The sequence below is a fragment of the Balaenoptera musculus genome, chromosome 3, assembly GCF_009873245.2.
Source record: "Balaenoptera musculus isolate JJ_BM4_2016_0621 chromosome 3, mBalMus1.pri.v3, whole genome shotgun sequence".
In the NCBI taxonomy this organism is placed as follows: Eukaryota; Metazoa; Chordata; class Mammalia; order Artiodactyla; family Balaenopteridae; genus Balaenoptera; species Balaenoptera musculus.
This window is the reverse complement of record NC_045787.1, coordinates 116,455,741-116,471,841: the sequence shown is the minus strand read 5'-3', so window position 1 is coordinate 116,471,841 and position 16,101 is coordinate 116,455,741. Positions and strand designations below refer to the sequence as shown.

General features: G+C 45.4%; 2 protein-coding genes across 12 annotated transcripts in view; one reads left to right on the top strand and one right to left on the bottom strand.

The window, feature by feature from the left end:
• Nucleotides 1-36: 36 nt before the first annotated feature.
• Nucleotides 37-6,350, top strand: SRA1 (steroid receptor RNA activator 1). The gene is made up of 5 exons (XM_036845963.1): nt 37-144; nt 270-395; nt 4,020-4,225; nt 5,191-5,299; nt 5,454-6,350. The coding sequence occupies exons 1-5, from the start codon at nt 120-122 to the stop codon at nt 5,663-5,665; spliced, it is 678 nt and encodes a 225-aa protein (XP_036701858.1). The 5' UTR covers nt 37-119; the 3' UTR covers nt 5,666-6,350.
• Nucleotides 6,351-6,841: 491 nt separating this feature from the next.
• Nucleotides 6,842-16,101, bottom strand: part of LOC118891978 (ankyrin repeat and KH domain-containing protein 1) — a 120,834-nt gene continuing 111,574 nt past the window's right edge. For 7 of the 11 annotated variants that reach the window (XM_036845942.1, XM_036845945.1, XM_036845944.1 and 4 more), the window contains 5 exons: nt 15,760-15,908; nt 14,867-15,031; nt 11,678-11,787; nt 7,345-7,518; nt 6,842-7,188 (listed from right to left, as the gene is read on the bottom strand). In XM_036845942.1, coding sequence (XP_036701837.1) covers nt 7,188; nt 7,345-7,518; nt 11,678-11,787; nt 14,867-15,031; nt 15,760-15,908 — 599 coding nt within the window. In that variant the 3' untranslated portion in view covers nt 6,842-7,187. Of the gene's footprint in view, nt 7,189-7,344; nt 7,519-11,677; nt 11,788-11,822; nt 14,586-14,866; nt 15,032-15,759; nt 15,909-16,101 lie in introns of those variants that run through there. The other 4 variants (XM_036845948.1, XM_036845949.1, XM_036845950.1 and 1 more) reach the window with 2 other exon arrangements.

The following is a 16,101-nucleotide window of genomic DNA, read 5'->3' as shown; positions in this document are numbered from 1 at the left end:
TGAACCGTCCAACCTGGAGGGCTCCAGGCAACCAGCCCTGCCGGGGGCGTGCCCCAGCCGGCTCGGGTGCGGCCGCCCCGGAAGTGACGTGATGCCCCGCTGGCCGTGCGGAAGTGGAGATGGCGGGGCTGTACGTGAAACCGGGTGAGCGCGGCGGGTGGGCTGGGGCTCTGGGTCTACCGCCGGCCCAGGCTGCGGGCGGTTACCGCGCGGGGTGCGGACCCTCTGTCGCCCCCGGGCTCGCTTCACACGTCCTCTCACCTTCGCAGGCAACAAGGAGCGGGGCTGGAACGATCCGCCGCAATTCTCATACGGGCTGCAGACCCAGGCTGGCGGACCCAAGCGCACGCCGCTCACCAAGAGGGTCGCCGCTCCCCAGGATGGATCCCCCAGAGGTGCGTGGGGGCCCTGTGTGCCGCCGAGAATGGGCGGTGCCAGGGATAAGCTTGTACCGTGGGCCTTTTTTGCTCTCTGAGGACTTCCTGAGGAGAGAGGTTGGAGCCCCAGAAAGGGGCCCAGTTCTGGCCCTTTTCCGAGCTCCTTACCTGTTGCCCAGGTAAATAATTGGTACGTTGGTCTCAAAAGAATCTCTCTGTGCTTTCGCCCTAGGTGATCTCATCCAGACATACGGTTTTTAATATAGTTTTTAATTCCCAAATTATTTTCAAATCCTATTTCCAACCTGGATCTTTTCTCAGAACCCCATCGTGGTATACCCATTTGTCTCTTCTTCCTCGTCACTTGACTGTATGATAAGCATCTCAGATTTAACGTGTTATTCATTTAATCAGTATCATCTACTGAGCACCTACTGTGTTTGAAGGCAAACTAAACAGCAGTGAACAAGACAAAAGTTTTGTTTTCTTGGGAGTCCACACTATCGCTTTGGAGATAGATGAAATGGTGGTAAGGGCTTTGCAGAGAAATAAAACAGGGTGATGTAAGAGTGACGGGGTAACTAAGGTACCTGAGGGGCTGACACTTAAGCTGAAATCTGAATGATTAAAAGCTAGCCACACAAAGATCAGGTGCAAGAGCATTCAGGGCATTGGAAACAGCTACTGCAGGAGCCCTGAGATAAGTTTGGCAAATTCAGAGACTGAAGGAATATCTGATGGCTAGAGCACAGTGGGCTAGGGATAGAGATTAAGATCTGAGAAGTACGCAGGGGGCCAGATCATAGTGGGTTTTTGTAAACCAGGATAAGGAGTTTGTATTTTAATCTACGTAAAGTGGAAGCCATGGAAAAATTTAAAGTAGAGGAGGGCGTCCTTTTCCTCTGAGCATTTCCCGTGCCAATAGGTGGATCTGTGGCCCTGAAAAGGGAGCTCAAATTCAGCTCTTTTCACTCCTGTCTTATCCACACCCGTAACATTGCAGAGTTATAATATAAATCAGAGTTTCTTAACCTTAGCACTAATGGCATTTTGGGCCAGATAATTCTTTTTTGTGAGAGACTGTCCCATACATTGTAAGATGTCTGCAGCATCCCTGGCCTCTACTCACTAGATGTCAGTAGCACCCACCCAGTTGTGACAGCCAAAAGTGTCTCCAGACATTTGTCCTGGGGGCAAAATCTCCCCAGGTTGAGAAACACTGACTTATATCTTTAAAAAGACCACTGTGTCTCCTGTGTGGAAAACAGATTTTAGGGAAGAAGTGGAAAGACAAATTAAGAGGCTATTATGCTAACATAGGTAAGATGTAATGATGATTTGGACAAGGGTTGGAGTACTAGGGGTGGTAGGAATTGGATGGATATAAGATATGTTATGGAGAAAGTCAGTAGGAATGAGTAGGTATAGTAGGTGAGGTGAAAGAAGAAGAAATGTAACATACATTTTTTCACTTGAGGAACTGGATGGTGTTGTTCATTGATATGGGATAACTGGGTTTTGGTGGGTGAGGAAAAAAGCAAGCTTTCTGTCTTGGCCATGTTAAATTTGGGCTGCTACTCTGGGGAGAGGTCTAGGCCAGAATTACAGAAATGTGTCACTGTCACATGGATGGTATTTGAGGTCATGGGCTTGAATAAAGAGTGTGTGTGGATAGAGGCCTAAAGAGGATCCAAGACAGAGCCCTAAGGTGCTCTAGCATTTCAGGGTTGAACAGGGAAGGAATTAGCAAATGAGACTGAGAAAGAGCAAAAGAAGTAAGAAGAAAAGTAACATTTACTCTGGGAGAGATTAAAATCTTGATTCAACCCTGATGAATGCTGCTGAGAGGTTAAATAAGATGGAGAAAAGGGACCACTTGATTTGACAAACGTAACAATCACTAGTGACCCTAACAAAAGCAGTCAGGAGTGACGAGAGCAGAAACCCAGCAGGAATGGGCTGAGGAGAGAATGTGAAAAGTGGAGAGAGTAACTGTAGTCAGCTCACTGAAGAAATTCTCCTGTAAAGCAGAGATGAGAAATAGGGCAGTGCCTGAGGATGCAGCGTGAGGTAAGGGATGGTTCTGTATGCTGATGGGATTGTTTAGTAGAGAGGGAGAACTGATGGCACAGGAGAAAAGGGATAACTGCAGGAGGGAAGCCTAGAGAAGGCAAGAGAGGCGGGGATGCAGAGTACAGCTGCAGAGATGGCCTCTGATAGGAACAGGAACCTTTCATCTATTAGAGGAGGAAGGAAAGCAGCCACAGATGCAGGTGGGTTAGTAGAACTGGTGGTGAGAAGATGAGAGTGTTCCTGTTCAACGACCTTTATCTTCTCAGTGAAATATGAGGTAGGGTCAGAAGTAGAGAGACAGCAGGGAAAGGAAAATAAAAGGAGAAGGTAGAAGAGTTTAGAGGAGATAAGATGTGAAAATAGTTGTTCTGAAGAGTGGAAAAATGAGGCAAAGTATATGATCTCCAGGCAATGTTGAATGCCTTTTAAAATCTGTAGCTATGAATTTAAAGGGAGTGAGTTTAATGCACCTCGAAAATCTGAGTAGCTGAGCTGGAAGGGTAGGAGGGGTGGTCATTGTTGCTGAGAACAAGGCAGAGAGGGATGGGAGGCTGAGGTTGGGTGGAAAAAATGGTTATTGGAGGTGAGAAGGTCAAATTGACAGACCAAATTAGATGAGTTATCATCCATGTGGATGTTGATACCTAAAAGTAATTTTTGACTTTTCTCCTCCAGTTTTCTCATTTTCCATAGTGATTCCACCATCCCATCATTAAAGTCAGAAACCAAGAGTCATCCTTGGCTTCTCTCTCCTTCACCCCCTGTTCCATCAAGATCTGTTCTACCTCCTCTTAAATATATCTCAGACCACTCCATTTCCCCTCATCTACTCTTTCACTGTAGTCCATGCCAGCATTCTCTTTCCTGGACTATTGTTAACCTGCCCTCCTCTACCTATTCTCATCAGCTTTTCACAGACCATACAGAGTGTGAACGTCATAAAAAACAAGTTTAGTGACATCAGTCCCTGCTTTTATAAACCTGCAGTGGCTTCCTGTTACCATTAATGGAGTAATGGCTCAAGACTAAACTCCTCCAAAGCCCTGCAGGGTCTGGATCCCTGCTTACCTCTCCAGTGAAAGCTCATACTACTTTCTTCAGTGTTAATCACTTCCAGCCACACAGGCCTTGTTTCTGTTCCTTGAACAAGTCAGGACTTTTTCCACCTCTTGGGCCCTTCCCTTACCTCTGCCCTAGTACATGGTTCCTTCAACTCTTTATGGCTGCATCTGTCTCATCCAGGTTCTTAACTTTGTGAGCACTTTTTGCTACACACTTATGTAGCAGCTGTACCTATATTCTTACTTAATCATCATTGCAACCCTGTGAAATAAGTACTATTCCTATAATATCCCCATTTTACAGAAGAGGAACCCAAGCTCAGAGGTTAAAGGTAACTTGCCATATGTCACATAGTGTGTGAGCTGGGATAAACTTAGATATCATAAGGCCTTCCTTGAACACTCAGGCTAGGTAGGTCCCTCTACTATTCCTCTTTATCACATCATCCATTTTATTTCTTTGTACCTATTTAAGCCATGTTTGCTTGATCCTGCTTTACCTTTTCAGTCCCCACCTTAGAGACATCTCCTGGGGCCCCCCCAATGGGGCCTCCACCTCTGTCAAGTAAGGCTTCCAGACCCCCATTTGTGGGGAGTTGTCCTCCCTCCAGCATGGAGCCCACAAATTTCCCAGTCGTTGAGTCTGAGATTCTGCTGGAAGATGTATTGAGACCTTTGGAACGGGCATTGGAGGATTGCCGTGGCCACACAAAGGTAAGTGGGAAAGCTCCCATCAAAGCCAGATGCAAGTATGACTCTCAAAGGTAGACCCTCTGACCCTATGGGCAATGGCTCTTAATCCTTTCTGAGTTAATGAACCCCTTCAGAATTTGCTAAGGACTTCCTAGAAAAATGAACACAGGATTTAGGAGGGTTCACAAGCCTCAGAAGAGGCTTATAGGAACAAGAATTGAATTCAACTCCCATTAGTGACAATAACAGCCTGATTTACGTACCTCTAGGCCACCGAGAACAGACCCTGCTGATATTATGCTTAGGGAGGGGAAAAAAAAAAACCAACAACAACAGCCCCTTTTTTTATTGATAATGTTTCCTAAGTTCTCTGGAGGCAAGGGATCTGAGGAGTCTTAAAGGAAAGTAGCAGAGGGGCTTCCCTGATGGCGCAGTGGTTAAGAATCCGCCTGCCAATGCAGGGGACATGGGTTCGAGCCCTGGTCCGGGAAGATCCCACATGCTGCAGAGCAACTAAGCCCGTGCACCACAACTACTGAGCCTGCGCTCTAGAGCCCGTGCTCCGCAACAAGAGAAGCCACCACAATGAGAAGCCCGTGCCCAGCAACGAAGACCCAACGCAGCCAAAAATAAATAAATAAAATAAATAAGTTTATATATAAAAAAAAAAAAGGGAAGTAGCAGAGTGATCTTCACCTCTTTGGTCCTTAGTTTCCTTATTTGTAAAGCAGAACTATAGAATTAATTTCTGAGCATATGAGAAACTCCAGAAATTTAAAAATTCTAGCCATACATGCATTTTTCTTGAGAAGATCCATAGATTTCATCAGATTCTTAGTGGGGCCTCTAATCTTTGCGTAAAGAACCATAACTCTTAGAGTGTAAAGTTCCTGGGCCAGACAAAGCAGGTGCTTCCTATATGGTGCTCCTTTCCCTGCCCCTGTTGGGCTGGCAGCACTGACTTGGAGGGGGCTTCTGTCTCTCAGAAGCAGGTATGTGATGACATCAGCCGACGCCTGGCTCTGCTGCAGGAACAGTGGGCTGGAGGGAAGCTGTCAATGCCTGTAAAGAAGAGGATGGCTCTGCTGGTGCAAGGTGTGGCTGGGTCCCTTGGTATAGCCTAAGTCCCTCATCCTGCCATGGTTGTCCAAGTTGGACTAGGTGCTGAGATTTTGACTGGTTGGGAGGGGAGGAGTTGCAGCTATGTTTTTTGCTCCAGGTTTCTTGCTCAGCCCCTCTCTCTCCTCAGAGCTTTCAAGCCACCAGTGGGATGCAGCAGATGACATCCACCGCTCACTCATGGTTGACCATGTGACTGAGGTCAGTCAGTGGATGGTGGGAGTTAAAAGATTAATTGCGGAAAAGAGGAGTCTGTCTTCAGAGGAGGAGGCCAATGAAGAGAAATCTGTAGCCACAGCTGAGCAGAACCAGACCGTGCCAGGCATCCAACACGATCCTTAATCTATGGGTTCCCCAGACTGATCTCACACCATCTCTTATGCCTTGGCATGGGAGGCCTTCCCTAACTTGGCTCCCTTTTACCACTTGGGAGACTGTCTGCCCCACTGGGGTGTTTGGCCTGACCCATCTCTGGGGGAAGAGGTCCCTCCTGGACCACAGGGAGGCCGCTTGTTACCCATACCATATGCATTTCAATAAAAACATCTCAATGTGGTGGGACCTGGGTAGGAGAGATGAGCCCTTCCTATGCCAAACTGGTTTCCTCTGGTGTCCTTAACTGCCCTGCTCGCTGTGCACCGTGCACACCTCTGTTCTTCCTCTATTCATCATGAATGGCCTTGCTAGGCGTGAGTAGACTACTGCCTGCCACTCTCCCCCAAATTAGAAACATACATCCCTTGCTGGGCTGAGTAACCCTATGTTTGGATGATTTTGTTTCAGTATGGGAACAGAGGCTCAAATAGCATGGGGAGATTTTTTTCCCTCAAAAAAAGGAGACTGACCTATTTGCATTGCATCACCCTTGAGGTATGCAAGTGCTACAGAGATTAGAACCTAGCTGTATAAATTGAAGGTGAAAAAGACCAGATTGCTGACATATGGGATCATGATTTTTTTTTTCAGGGGACGGGGAGAGTAGGATTATGACTCTTTATCTGACTCACCAAATAAACTTCTGCCTCTGTTTGGGCCCTAAGGTCTTCTAACGCTTTGAGGACAACAGAACCAGGTGGAAGGGGCCAGGAGGCTCATATCATGCTGTGAGAAGGGAGAGTACAGGTTTCCAGTGTTGGAATATAGTTGGTACTTACAGGTGGGAGGCAGAAAAGGTATGGGGAGAGACAAAAGAAGGCTATAGGCTGGGACAGTGCCTCTTTTCTCCTGCTTTGGAAAAGCTAAGGAGGGACTGGTAGAGAGGCCTGATTCCAGGAAGGCTGCTTCCTGGAAAGGCTGCAACAGCCCTTGGCAGGGGTCAGGCTATTGCTGTTTATGGTTTGGCAGCTCCTATGGCCTGCCCCCAAAGCTTGCCTCAGGCTCTAAGTGCTGCTGGAAGTGGGCCCAGTGGGAGCTGGGAAGGAACCTGGGACCTCTGATCCTAACCAGGTTTGCTGGGACCCTTAGTTTTATGGCTGAGATGGGAAGATCAGCATTGAGGAGAACACTGGAGCCAAGGCATTTCTTTGAATGTTTACTAAGCAGTCAGACAGTGACATTCTCCATCCCCCAGCCCCAGCCTCAGCCTCAGCCTGAGCCAAGGGCCAGGGGTTGGGAGGAGTGCCTACAGACCAAAGAGTAGTAGAACTAAGGGCTTGGCAAGTTGCCCATTCCTATCCCCGGTCTAGCTGCCTCAGAGCTAAGGGAGGCCCAGAACCACCATATCACCCCATTCTGGATTAGATGAGGCCAGCTGGCCTTTGGATACCCCAGAAAAAGGAGGTAGCAGCAGCAGCGTGAGGGATTCCTCTTACTCCACACACAGGGTCATCTTCACTGGATTAGATGTCCATTTCAAACTGCGTCATCTGGAGAGAGAAAAGGCAGGAGGACTGGTTGCTGGGCTGGGGTCTGCAGGTTCAGTGTCAGTGAAGAAGCCCCTCTCAGAATCGAACCCCCACTCTACTTAACTGGGGCATTTGGGCTCAAAGCCATTTTTAAATTTGGGGGCCTGCTTTCCTTACCAGGTATCTCTTCCTCTGTCTCCTTCTGCTCCTTCCGCTCCTTGAGCCTGGAGGGTGGGGCTGTTGGAGGAGTTGTGACCCCGGGAATCTGAGGGAGGCAGCAGGGGGGCGTCTGGGCAATGGGTGAGTTCTTGCACTCCAGCAGGAACTTTCGGTCGTAGATGATCCTGGTGCCTGTCAAGGGGTAGGGGCTAGGTAAGAGGCAGGAGCTTGGGTTCAGAGCTGTCTGGGACCCCAGACAGAGGCCTTTTAGGGACCAAGGGGTCACATCTTCCCATTTTTCAAAGGGCTACTGCTCTGCAGCCCGGCCAGGATCTCAGCTGACTAGGCTTCACAGCACTAAAGTCTCCTGGGCCTACCCAAGATGTGTCTAAGCACCATAGAGCAAGTGGGGCATCCCAGCTGGTTTAGGCAGGGGCTTTTAGTTTAGGGGAGCCTCAGGTCTTGGCTCTAGGAGGAGCACCAAACTTGGAGCTCAAGTACTTAAGGAGGCTCCTGTCCTGCTCTGCTGGCTCTGGAACTTCATTGCTTTGGTTCACAAGGGAGGGCCTAGCCCTCCAGCCTCAGTTGGATGAGGAAGCCAAGAGCAGATACGAAGGCTGGTGCTGCCACCTGGGCTCTGATATCCTGCAGGGAGGAGCAGTGTTCCTCCTGTGAAATACAGGGACACACTGTTCTTATCCTGACCCCTCCCAAGTCCTGTCAGGCTCAGCTCAGCCTAGAGGAACTTGGCCCCAATCATGTCCTCAAAAGGCCCTACCCTGTTCTCACCCCTCCCCTTCGCCTCCGCGGCAGGAATCCCTGAATAGGCATGATCCCAGGCTGCTCCACCAATCTGCCACTAGTCAAGCCAGCCAGCGCAGAGACCCGAAGCTCCTGCCCCCAACTGCCAGAGTCCTGCATTTGCAGCTTTGCAAGACCCGGTTGCTTCCTGCTGAAGCCACACTCAACTGGGGCCTCGGCTTCTGCTCCCAGGCGGCAAGTCAGGAGGGCTGGGTGAGCAAGGAGCCCAGAACCCAGGCCATAGTGATGATTTCTGCCCAGTCACTAGGAAACTAGGCACAAGGCCGTGTTGCATCACTTTGAGAATTTAGGGAACTGGGCTTCGGCTCCAAGCACCCACCCCCCTCAAAGCTACAACCTGCAGAGGGGCCTGCAGGCAAGTCCAGGCTCGCACCTCCCCGCCCACGTCCCGCGACACGCACACGCTGGCCTGGCCGCTGACCTCCGGGGGTAGTGGCGTATAGCGTGCCCCCCAGCGTGGTGCTGTAGCAGTCAGGCAGCCAGTCCCTGCCCCCGGGAATCAGGCAGCTGGTGGATGTGGACATAGCGCGGGCGGGACGAGCAGGAAAGCAGCGGCTGGTGCTGGTGTTGAGGACGCGGGGCGCAGCCGAGTCTGAGGCGGACTCAGTTGACCACGTGCGGCCGCAGCAACAACACCAGGACAACGTCAAGCCGGGGGCGGGCCGGCTGTCAATCAACCCGATGATCCCGCCCTACCCTCGCGGGAGGAAGCACCAAACAGCAAAAGTTGGAAGGAGTTCCAGGAGCCTCACCAGCCTCCAGTTCCTCCTGGCCCAAAATTGGCCAGCCTGCCTATACCTATAAGCGCTGCAGCTACTCAGCTATTTACTATTTACTGTTTACAGCGGGCGCTGGGGACAGGTGAGGTATGGCACACGTTATTGCCATGTATTAATTCATCCATTCCTCTCAACAGTTTTGGACAGTAAAGCACTGTTATTAGCCACATTTTACAGGTGAGGACACCAAAGTCCAGAGAGGTTAGGTCATGGTTCAAAGTCACAGATTTTGTAGGAGGGGGAGCTGGGATTCATACCTGTGTGTGTCTGATTCAAGTGTGTGCCCCTAGGCACAGCTGTGTAATGCCTCCCATTAATCAATTTCAGTACAGGGTGAAAAGTGCCTTGATGGCCTGGTGCACAGCCATCAGGGTAGGTCAGGGAGGGAGAGTGGGCTTTCTGGAAGAAGTGATACCTGGACTGATTAAAGCATGAATAAAGGTTCAAAGATAGGAGAGGCCAGTTCTTTGATCTCTCTGTCACAGCTAACCTCAGGAAACTAAGGAAGGACTGGGGGCTGGTGAGGAGAGCTTGGTCTTTAGCCCTCTGGAAAGTAAGATCAGAGAGGCTGGCCTTTAAAGAGAAGATTTTTTGATGTAGGCACAGTGACATGAAAGGAGGCAGGAGAGAGGTAGTGGGAGAGTAAGTACTAAGTCTAGTACCTGTACACACAAAAAATCTCGACTTGACCCAGTTGTCTGCTGTTTGGCTTCCTCAGAGTCACTATACCCTCAGCAATGCCACCCCACCACCAATTAATTGTAGACCACCTGACTTCATGCATTTATCAGTACTACTTCAGCACTGGCTTCATCAGATTTTCCCTCAGCTCTGATTTCTTGACTCATTTTAAAAGACTATTTTACAAGTCATTGCTTCTCAAATTTTAATGTGCACATAAAGCACCTGGAGATTTTGTTAAAATGAGGATTCTGATACAGTAGGTGGGACTTGAAATTCTGGGTTTTTAATAAAATCCCAGGTGATGTAGACCCTTAGGTCTGCATGTCCTTAGAATCACACTTCAGGTAGCAAGGATATGTATATTTTATTGTTCCAAAAAGGTTTTTGAGCCTCTTACAAAGTGGTGTATGCCTAAATAAAGTGTCTTAGCAATGAAGTGCTGGAGGGTAAGGCTTGGGATCAGATTGTGGAGGAACCATCTATGACAACTCAACTTTTAAGCAAGGTAAGTAGTCTAGTGAGGGGAGTGGGAGATGGGGTGGAGGACAGTGAGACTGGAGGTAAAGACTCCAGCCTAGTGAAATAGGGTAGGCAAAAAGGCAGTTGCTGCGAGGATGGAGAGAAGTGGAGGGGATCCAGATACACAGAGGAGGAAGGGTAAGGTGACTGATTTCAGGGTGGGGTGGGAGAGGAGATAAGCTAGGATAATTCCCAATCTTCTGACTTGAGAGTCTTGGTAGCTAGTAGTACCACCTAATATAATAGGGAAAACAAGGGGAGGGGCATATCTTATATTGGGGAATATATAATGTGTGTGGAATGTTCAGATGGAGAAGCACAGTAAGGAGCCAGATATACAGGTCTGAAGCTACAGAGGGAGAACTCTGGGCAAGTGATTCAGATCTGGGTGGAGTAAAATCCAAGAGTATGGGATGAGATTACCTGGGGAGAAGATACACCAAAAGAAGAGACCTGAGCATATCAACATTTATTTAAGGGGTAGTGGAGGAAGGAGACTGAGAAAGACCAGTGAGTAGGAGAACTAGAAGTGTCAAAGGTTTTCAAGAAGGATCAGTGTGGAAGTGATCCTTCCATTAATCTCTATTATAAAACAACAGCAGCAGTTACAGACTTATAGCAGTCTTACTACTGTAAGAGTACTACTAGAAGTGTACTTTTCTTGAGACACTGTGTGCTATAAGGGCTGGGGAACTAGAGAATAGGTAGTTGGTTTTCGAGAGAAAACCAGATTCATCATCCATTCAACCAGGATGAAGGACCAAGAGTTTAAATCAGAGGTTTTTCAACACTGATTGCCCATTACAGTATAGAAGCTTCCAAAAAAGAAAAAAACCAAAAACTTATGCTCAGGTCCCAACCCCAGAGATCTGATTAAACCTGTAGGGGAATACCAGGTCTCTGCCACCAGGCAAATTACTTTGAACTCACGTCAGTACCATTAAGATAAAACAGGAAGAGGTGAAAAGTAATCACAAAATAGGTTTGCAATCTGATCATTAGATTCACGATCTTGTTTTCCAAATTAGGTCTTCAAGCCCAAGCTCCTGCCCTTTTTTGGAGGTGGTCTTAACACAGTCAAGTTTCTCTCACCCATTTCCTACAGGAGAGAGTGAAGGTAAAGTAACCTGTCAAATAACATTGACACACGGTGACAAATCTTTGAGGAATAGAAAATGCAGCATTATCAGAGTCCCTCACCCCAGAACAGGGTCCACTGGGAAGACGTCACAACCATCCACACTTCTTAGTAGAAGAGCTCTAGGGCTAGTTAGAGAACAAGATGTTCAGAAGCTGTTTTCCTACAGTTTGTTTGCCTCTTCCTGGGTTTACAATGTGGTACAAAGGTCTTAAACAGTGGGACAGAACCATGTATACTAAGAACTCCTCTATGTGGCTTGAAACTCTAATATGACCAGCCTTTCCCCTTCTAAAAGCTACCTCAAACTAAGGATGGTACCCTCCTGTACTAACTTTGAGGTTGGAAAGAGGACTTGGCCAGAATCTGTAAGATGGAAACTACAGTTCCAAGTCCTGAGATTTCTTACCTCTGGTTAGGAGAGGCCACCATTGGCTGTCCAACTCTCTTCTTCGGTCTCGTTAGCTGAGGTGATGAGATTTCCCCTTTGAGAGCAGGGACTGAAGGAAGCAGACTGGCCTATAAAAGGGCAAGTCAGCACACTGTAGCCACAATAGGTTTAAAGGGTCTTAAAAACATCAAGAATTTTATTGGTGGTGGTATTTTATTACATTGAACACTACTTGAAATAAGTGGGTCCAGAAACCTTGATGATACAGTTTTATTCCTTGAATGAGCTGTTATTCTCATAGGGCTTGATCTATGCCTCAGCAGGATGTTTCTTTTCTTTTCTTTTTCTTTTTTTTTTCAGCAGGATGTTTCTTAATGACTTGAGGGCTCACTATGGGTATGCAAGGTTTTCTTCTGCCTCCACTAAATTCCCAAAATCAATAATGGCTCTCACAATAGCAGACTTTTGATTCCATGTAAGAACAAATGGTAGGGGCCCTCAAATCTCAGCAATGTATTGGCTTCTAGTAGTCCCATACCATACATTCTCATTCACAAGACAAGAGAATCTGTTAGAACTAGGAGACCCTTTTGAGTTCATTTACATTGTTTCATTTACAGATGAATGTGAAGCCCAGAGGTAAGAAATGACTTGCCTATGGTCATATAGCTTAAAGTGGCAGAAATGAAAACAGAATTTAGGTTTCTGACTCTTGTTCCACTCTACCCGTTCTGCCTCCCCACAAATCCCTTGTATATTCTGAAAGTAATTAAGTTCTTACCTGAGCTAGGTTTAATCCAAGGTTCAGGTTGGTAAAATAGCAGTAAAGTAATGCCAGGAAGAGGCAAGACAGAGGAAGAGATTAGCAGGCAAAATGGAGTGGGGAGTAGGCTACTGGATTCAAATAGAAAGAAAAGAAGGCAGTGGTGGTAAGAGGGCAGGAAGTAGGGTATCCTAAATAACTGCTACAAACTGCACAGCTCCTGTTTTTTCCTAATCCTTCTAGGGGTTTCTCATAATTGTGTCTTCTTATGGGTTCTAGTTCCTGATCTGAGATAAAATTTCTCATTCTGTTGTCCTCAAGGTATAGAAGATATTGGAAGAGCTCTTCCAATAATTCAAGTGTACTTTAAATAGTTAAGATAGAACAAAACTCACTTTTTGTCCCACTGAATAATTTACGTAGTATTATCTCTCTCTAGTATATGTTTCATCAAGAGTAGTTTCATTCATTTCACTAATATTAGGTGATTTTTTGGGTTGTTATTAGTGGTAAGTGGAAACAGCAAGATATATAGGTGATGCCAGGGGGTCCTTTGTCCCCCTCAAGGGGGTCTCTTGAGACTACTTGATGTGGTTATTAAGCACTACAAAGGCACTAGCTTCAACACCAGTGATAATTTCCAAATCCATTCAAAATAGAAAATAAGAAATGAGCTTACAGAAGCACTCTCATATGTAAAATGATATGGAAGACAGAACAACCAGGTATGTCTAACACAGAACAAACATGGCGTGTCTCATCTAGTGGCAGCTCTAGGAGCAAGGCAGAGAAGATTAAGAACTTCCGTTGGTAGGAGAGTAGAAAAGTGCTTCTGGTATGGTTCTGCCCCTAGTTATTATCTTTCTGTGCATCCTTCTTTGCCTTAATGTGTGTTTTGGCTCCTCTATCACCTCAAACATTTTCTTGTTTTCTTTTTTAGCTCGCTTTTATCTAAGACCAGGTAATTCAACCATATTAAAACATGAACAGTCAAGTTGATGACTGTTCTTTTCATTGGGCTAGTTTTTTCTTCTCTATTGTGTCAGATTCTTGGCATAGCCTATAGTTCGGCCAAAGCAATCCATTCCAGTGTTCATGAGTTTAGCTTGTTGACCATATTGGCTCTTCATGGAACTAAGCCCAGAATTAGTCACATATTTATAAACATTATTCAGCTGATGCAACAATACAACAGAATTAAAGGAGTCACCCCCACCCCCTCCTATGTCCCAACCCAAATAAAACTTAAACACCTATAACCAATATAAATCTTTAGATAAAAAAGTCAGGAAGCACAAAAGGAATCTGAAGGATGATTTGGGTGTCCCTAAGTTTTTTCAGTGTCATCTGACTGAAATCCTGTTGTTCTTATTGACATACTCATGATCCACAAAGAGCTAAACCTTTTAATGGCCTATCTGCTAAAGTCAAATAAGACACATTGCAGGGGCTTGAAACATTCTCACTTTTAAAACGATACGGAAGAGAACAAAAGAACAAGGAATGTTTAACACAGAATAAGTATACAACTAGTTTTAAAAGTGCTTTTTCAAGGCAGTCTAAGAATGGACTCTGAAGTGTAAAATGTGAGAAGCCTATCACAAATATAGTATTAACAACCTGGTTCAGTATGATTGTGGATTGGGTAGTACCTGCATGACCACTGAAAGGATCACACCCCACTTCTAAACACTGTTCATCTTTTTATTGAATATTCTGGTAAATATTTCACATTAATACAGGCCACATTAAGTAGAGCCACTATATGACAAGAAATTTACTCAACCTTTTCATTTTAAGTATGTAAACAATTGTACATGTATTTACCACCCTAAAAGGTTGAAACATGTAATCATCTAATTCTCTTCTGCATACAAGTAGCATTCAGTATGTTTAGCCCAAAGCACTAATTTCAAAATGGCTAAACTAACCAGAGAACATAATCAGATGGATAGGAAATCACTTTGTTCATATACAATGGGCAATCAAATTTCCATTGCTAAAGCCTCAGAGAATATTTCTTAGGCACATTAAAAAAAATCCCCAGGGTTCTTCCAAGGTCAAAAGTTTCTCAAACAAGGCTAAAGAGTAAGACCTTCTAACTTAGTTGACATATTTGAGATGCATGTTTCCAATATGAGGTGCCCACGTGCCAGGCCAAATCTGAAAAGGGGGAGGAAAAATTGGAATTTCTAATTAGGAATCTTTAGACATTTACAAAATGAATATATAAATGCAATGGTAATTCACTGTTTCTGCCTAGGAAGAATACACATACATGAGATAAAATGTTAAGTAGCATCATCTTGATATTGAAAAACTTAATTCAGTTCAAGATAGTCAGATGTCATGACTTTTGATATATTCAGAACTTGCACTACCCAAAGAATTAAAAGAATGACATCATAAATCTGAAAAATAAAAGAGCATTAAGTCCATTTTACCTGTTGGGCATCAGTGCATTCAGTTGAATTTTGAATAACTTTTATCATAGGGTTCCAAGCAGGATCTGGGTTGTGAAGTCCATTAAACAGAGGGCCTCCTGGAACATCAGCAAGCTGAGGATGGGAGGGTATTATGGTGCCTCCATACATGGAAATTGGTAGACCCTAAAACAGCAGAAAGGTGTAATCATGAAGTGATTGTAAATGATGATTCCACAATATCAGCATAGATTTCTCTTATTTCCCTTCATTCAAAGAACTCCAGAGTATCCTGTAAATATAGCACCATTGTACAGTCTTGGGAAACCAAAAGTGGTTATTTGCGTCAGCAACACTTTTCAATGAGAATAGAAAAACAAAACAAAACAACTAAATCCAATATCAAATCATCAGGAAATTTCCAATACTTGATGAACACATATAATACCCTCAACTTTCCCATATTTAGGATTTACTAATAAGCTTCTGCCAAGAAAAGGGGAATTCTACATGATTGCTTGCAGCCACAATCTGGCTTTATGGCAGCCTGGAAGCTCTCAGAGGAGACAAGAGGGCAATGGGGAGCTCACAGCCAGCTTTTCAGAGAGGAAGAGGCCTCTAAGCTGTGGCAGCCAAATGCAAAGCAGCAAAACCCAAATCTCTCAGGTTCTGGAGGGAAGACGGGGGCTTCTTCAAGATAGTTTGAGGACAAACTAATGTAAACAACATAATCCACTTTTGAAATTGGATAAAAGATCTGGCAAAGTCATAGAAACAAACTAGTTATACCAAAAGGGAGAATTATTTCAGTACAAATTACTCCTTAACATGTGACTACACTGGCTGGCAATGTGTTAAACAAGTTACAATGATGTTTGTCAGCTCACTTTAGAAAAATCCACAAAACTGCTTACCATAGGCTGATGAAAAATGTTAGAGGGGGCTACCATTCCAGAATCATCTCTCTCCATTGGTTGATGCTGAGAGAATGTGCTTGGGTCTGATAATTGTTGATGCATTGGATGGTTCCCTATCACAGACTGTGACCAACCTGACAAGCCTTCTAGAAAGAAGAATTGAGATCAGGGTTAGATATTTATTTGGATAAAATAACAAAACATTACCACTGGATTTTTTCATACTAAATTTAATCAAAAGCATTCCTTTGAGAAGCTCAGGACACATTCATGAAAATCTTTGCAAACCAAAATACAAGTTCCTGGAAAACTGGGTGGAGTCCTCTGAATACCCTAAAC

Bases quoted from the DNA above. Each gene is read 5' to 3' on its own strand.
- SRA1 (XM_036845963.1), top strand. From the start codon at position 120: ATGGCGGGGCTGTACGTGAAACCGG. The intron at 396-4,019 runs GTGCGTGGGGGC...TTACCTTTTCAG, and splicing joins CCAGGATGGATCCCCCAGAG to TCCCCACCTTAGAGACATCT. The intron at 5,300-5,453 runs GTGTGGCTGGGT...CTCTCTCCTCAG, and splicing joins GATGGCTCTGCTGGTGCAAG to AGCTTTCAAGCCACCAGTGG.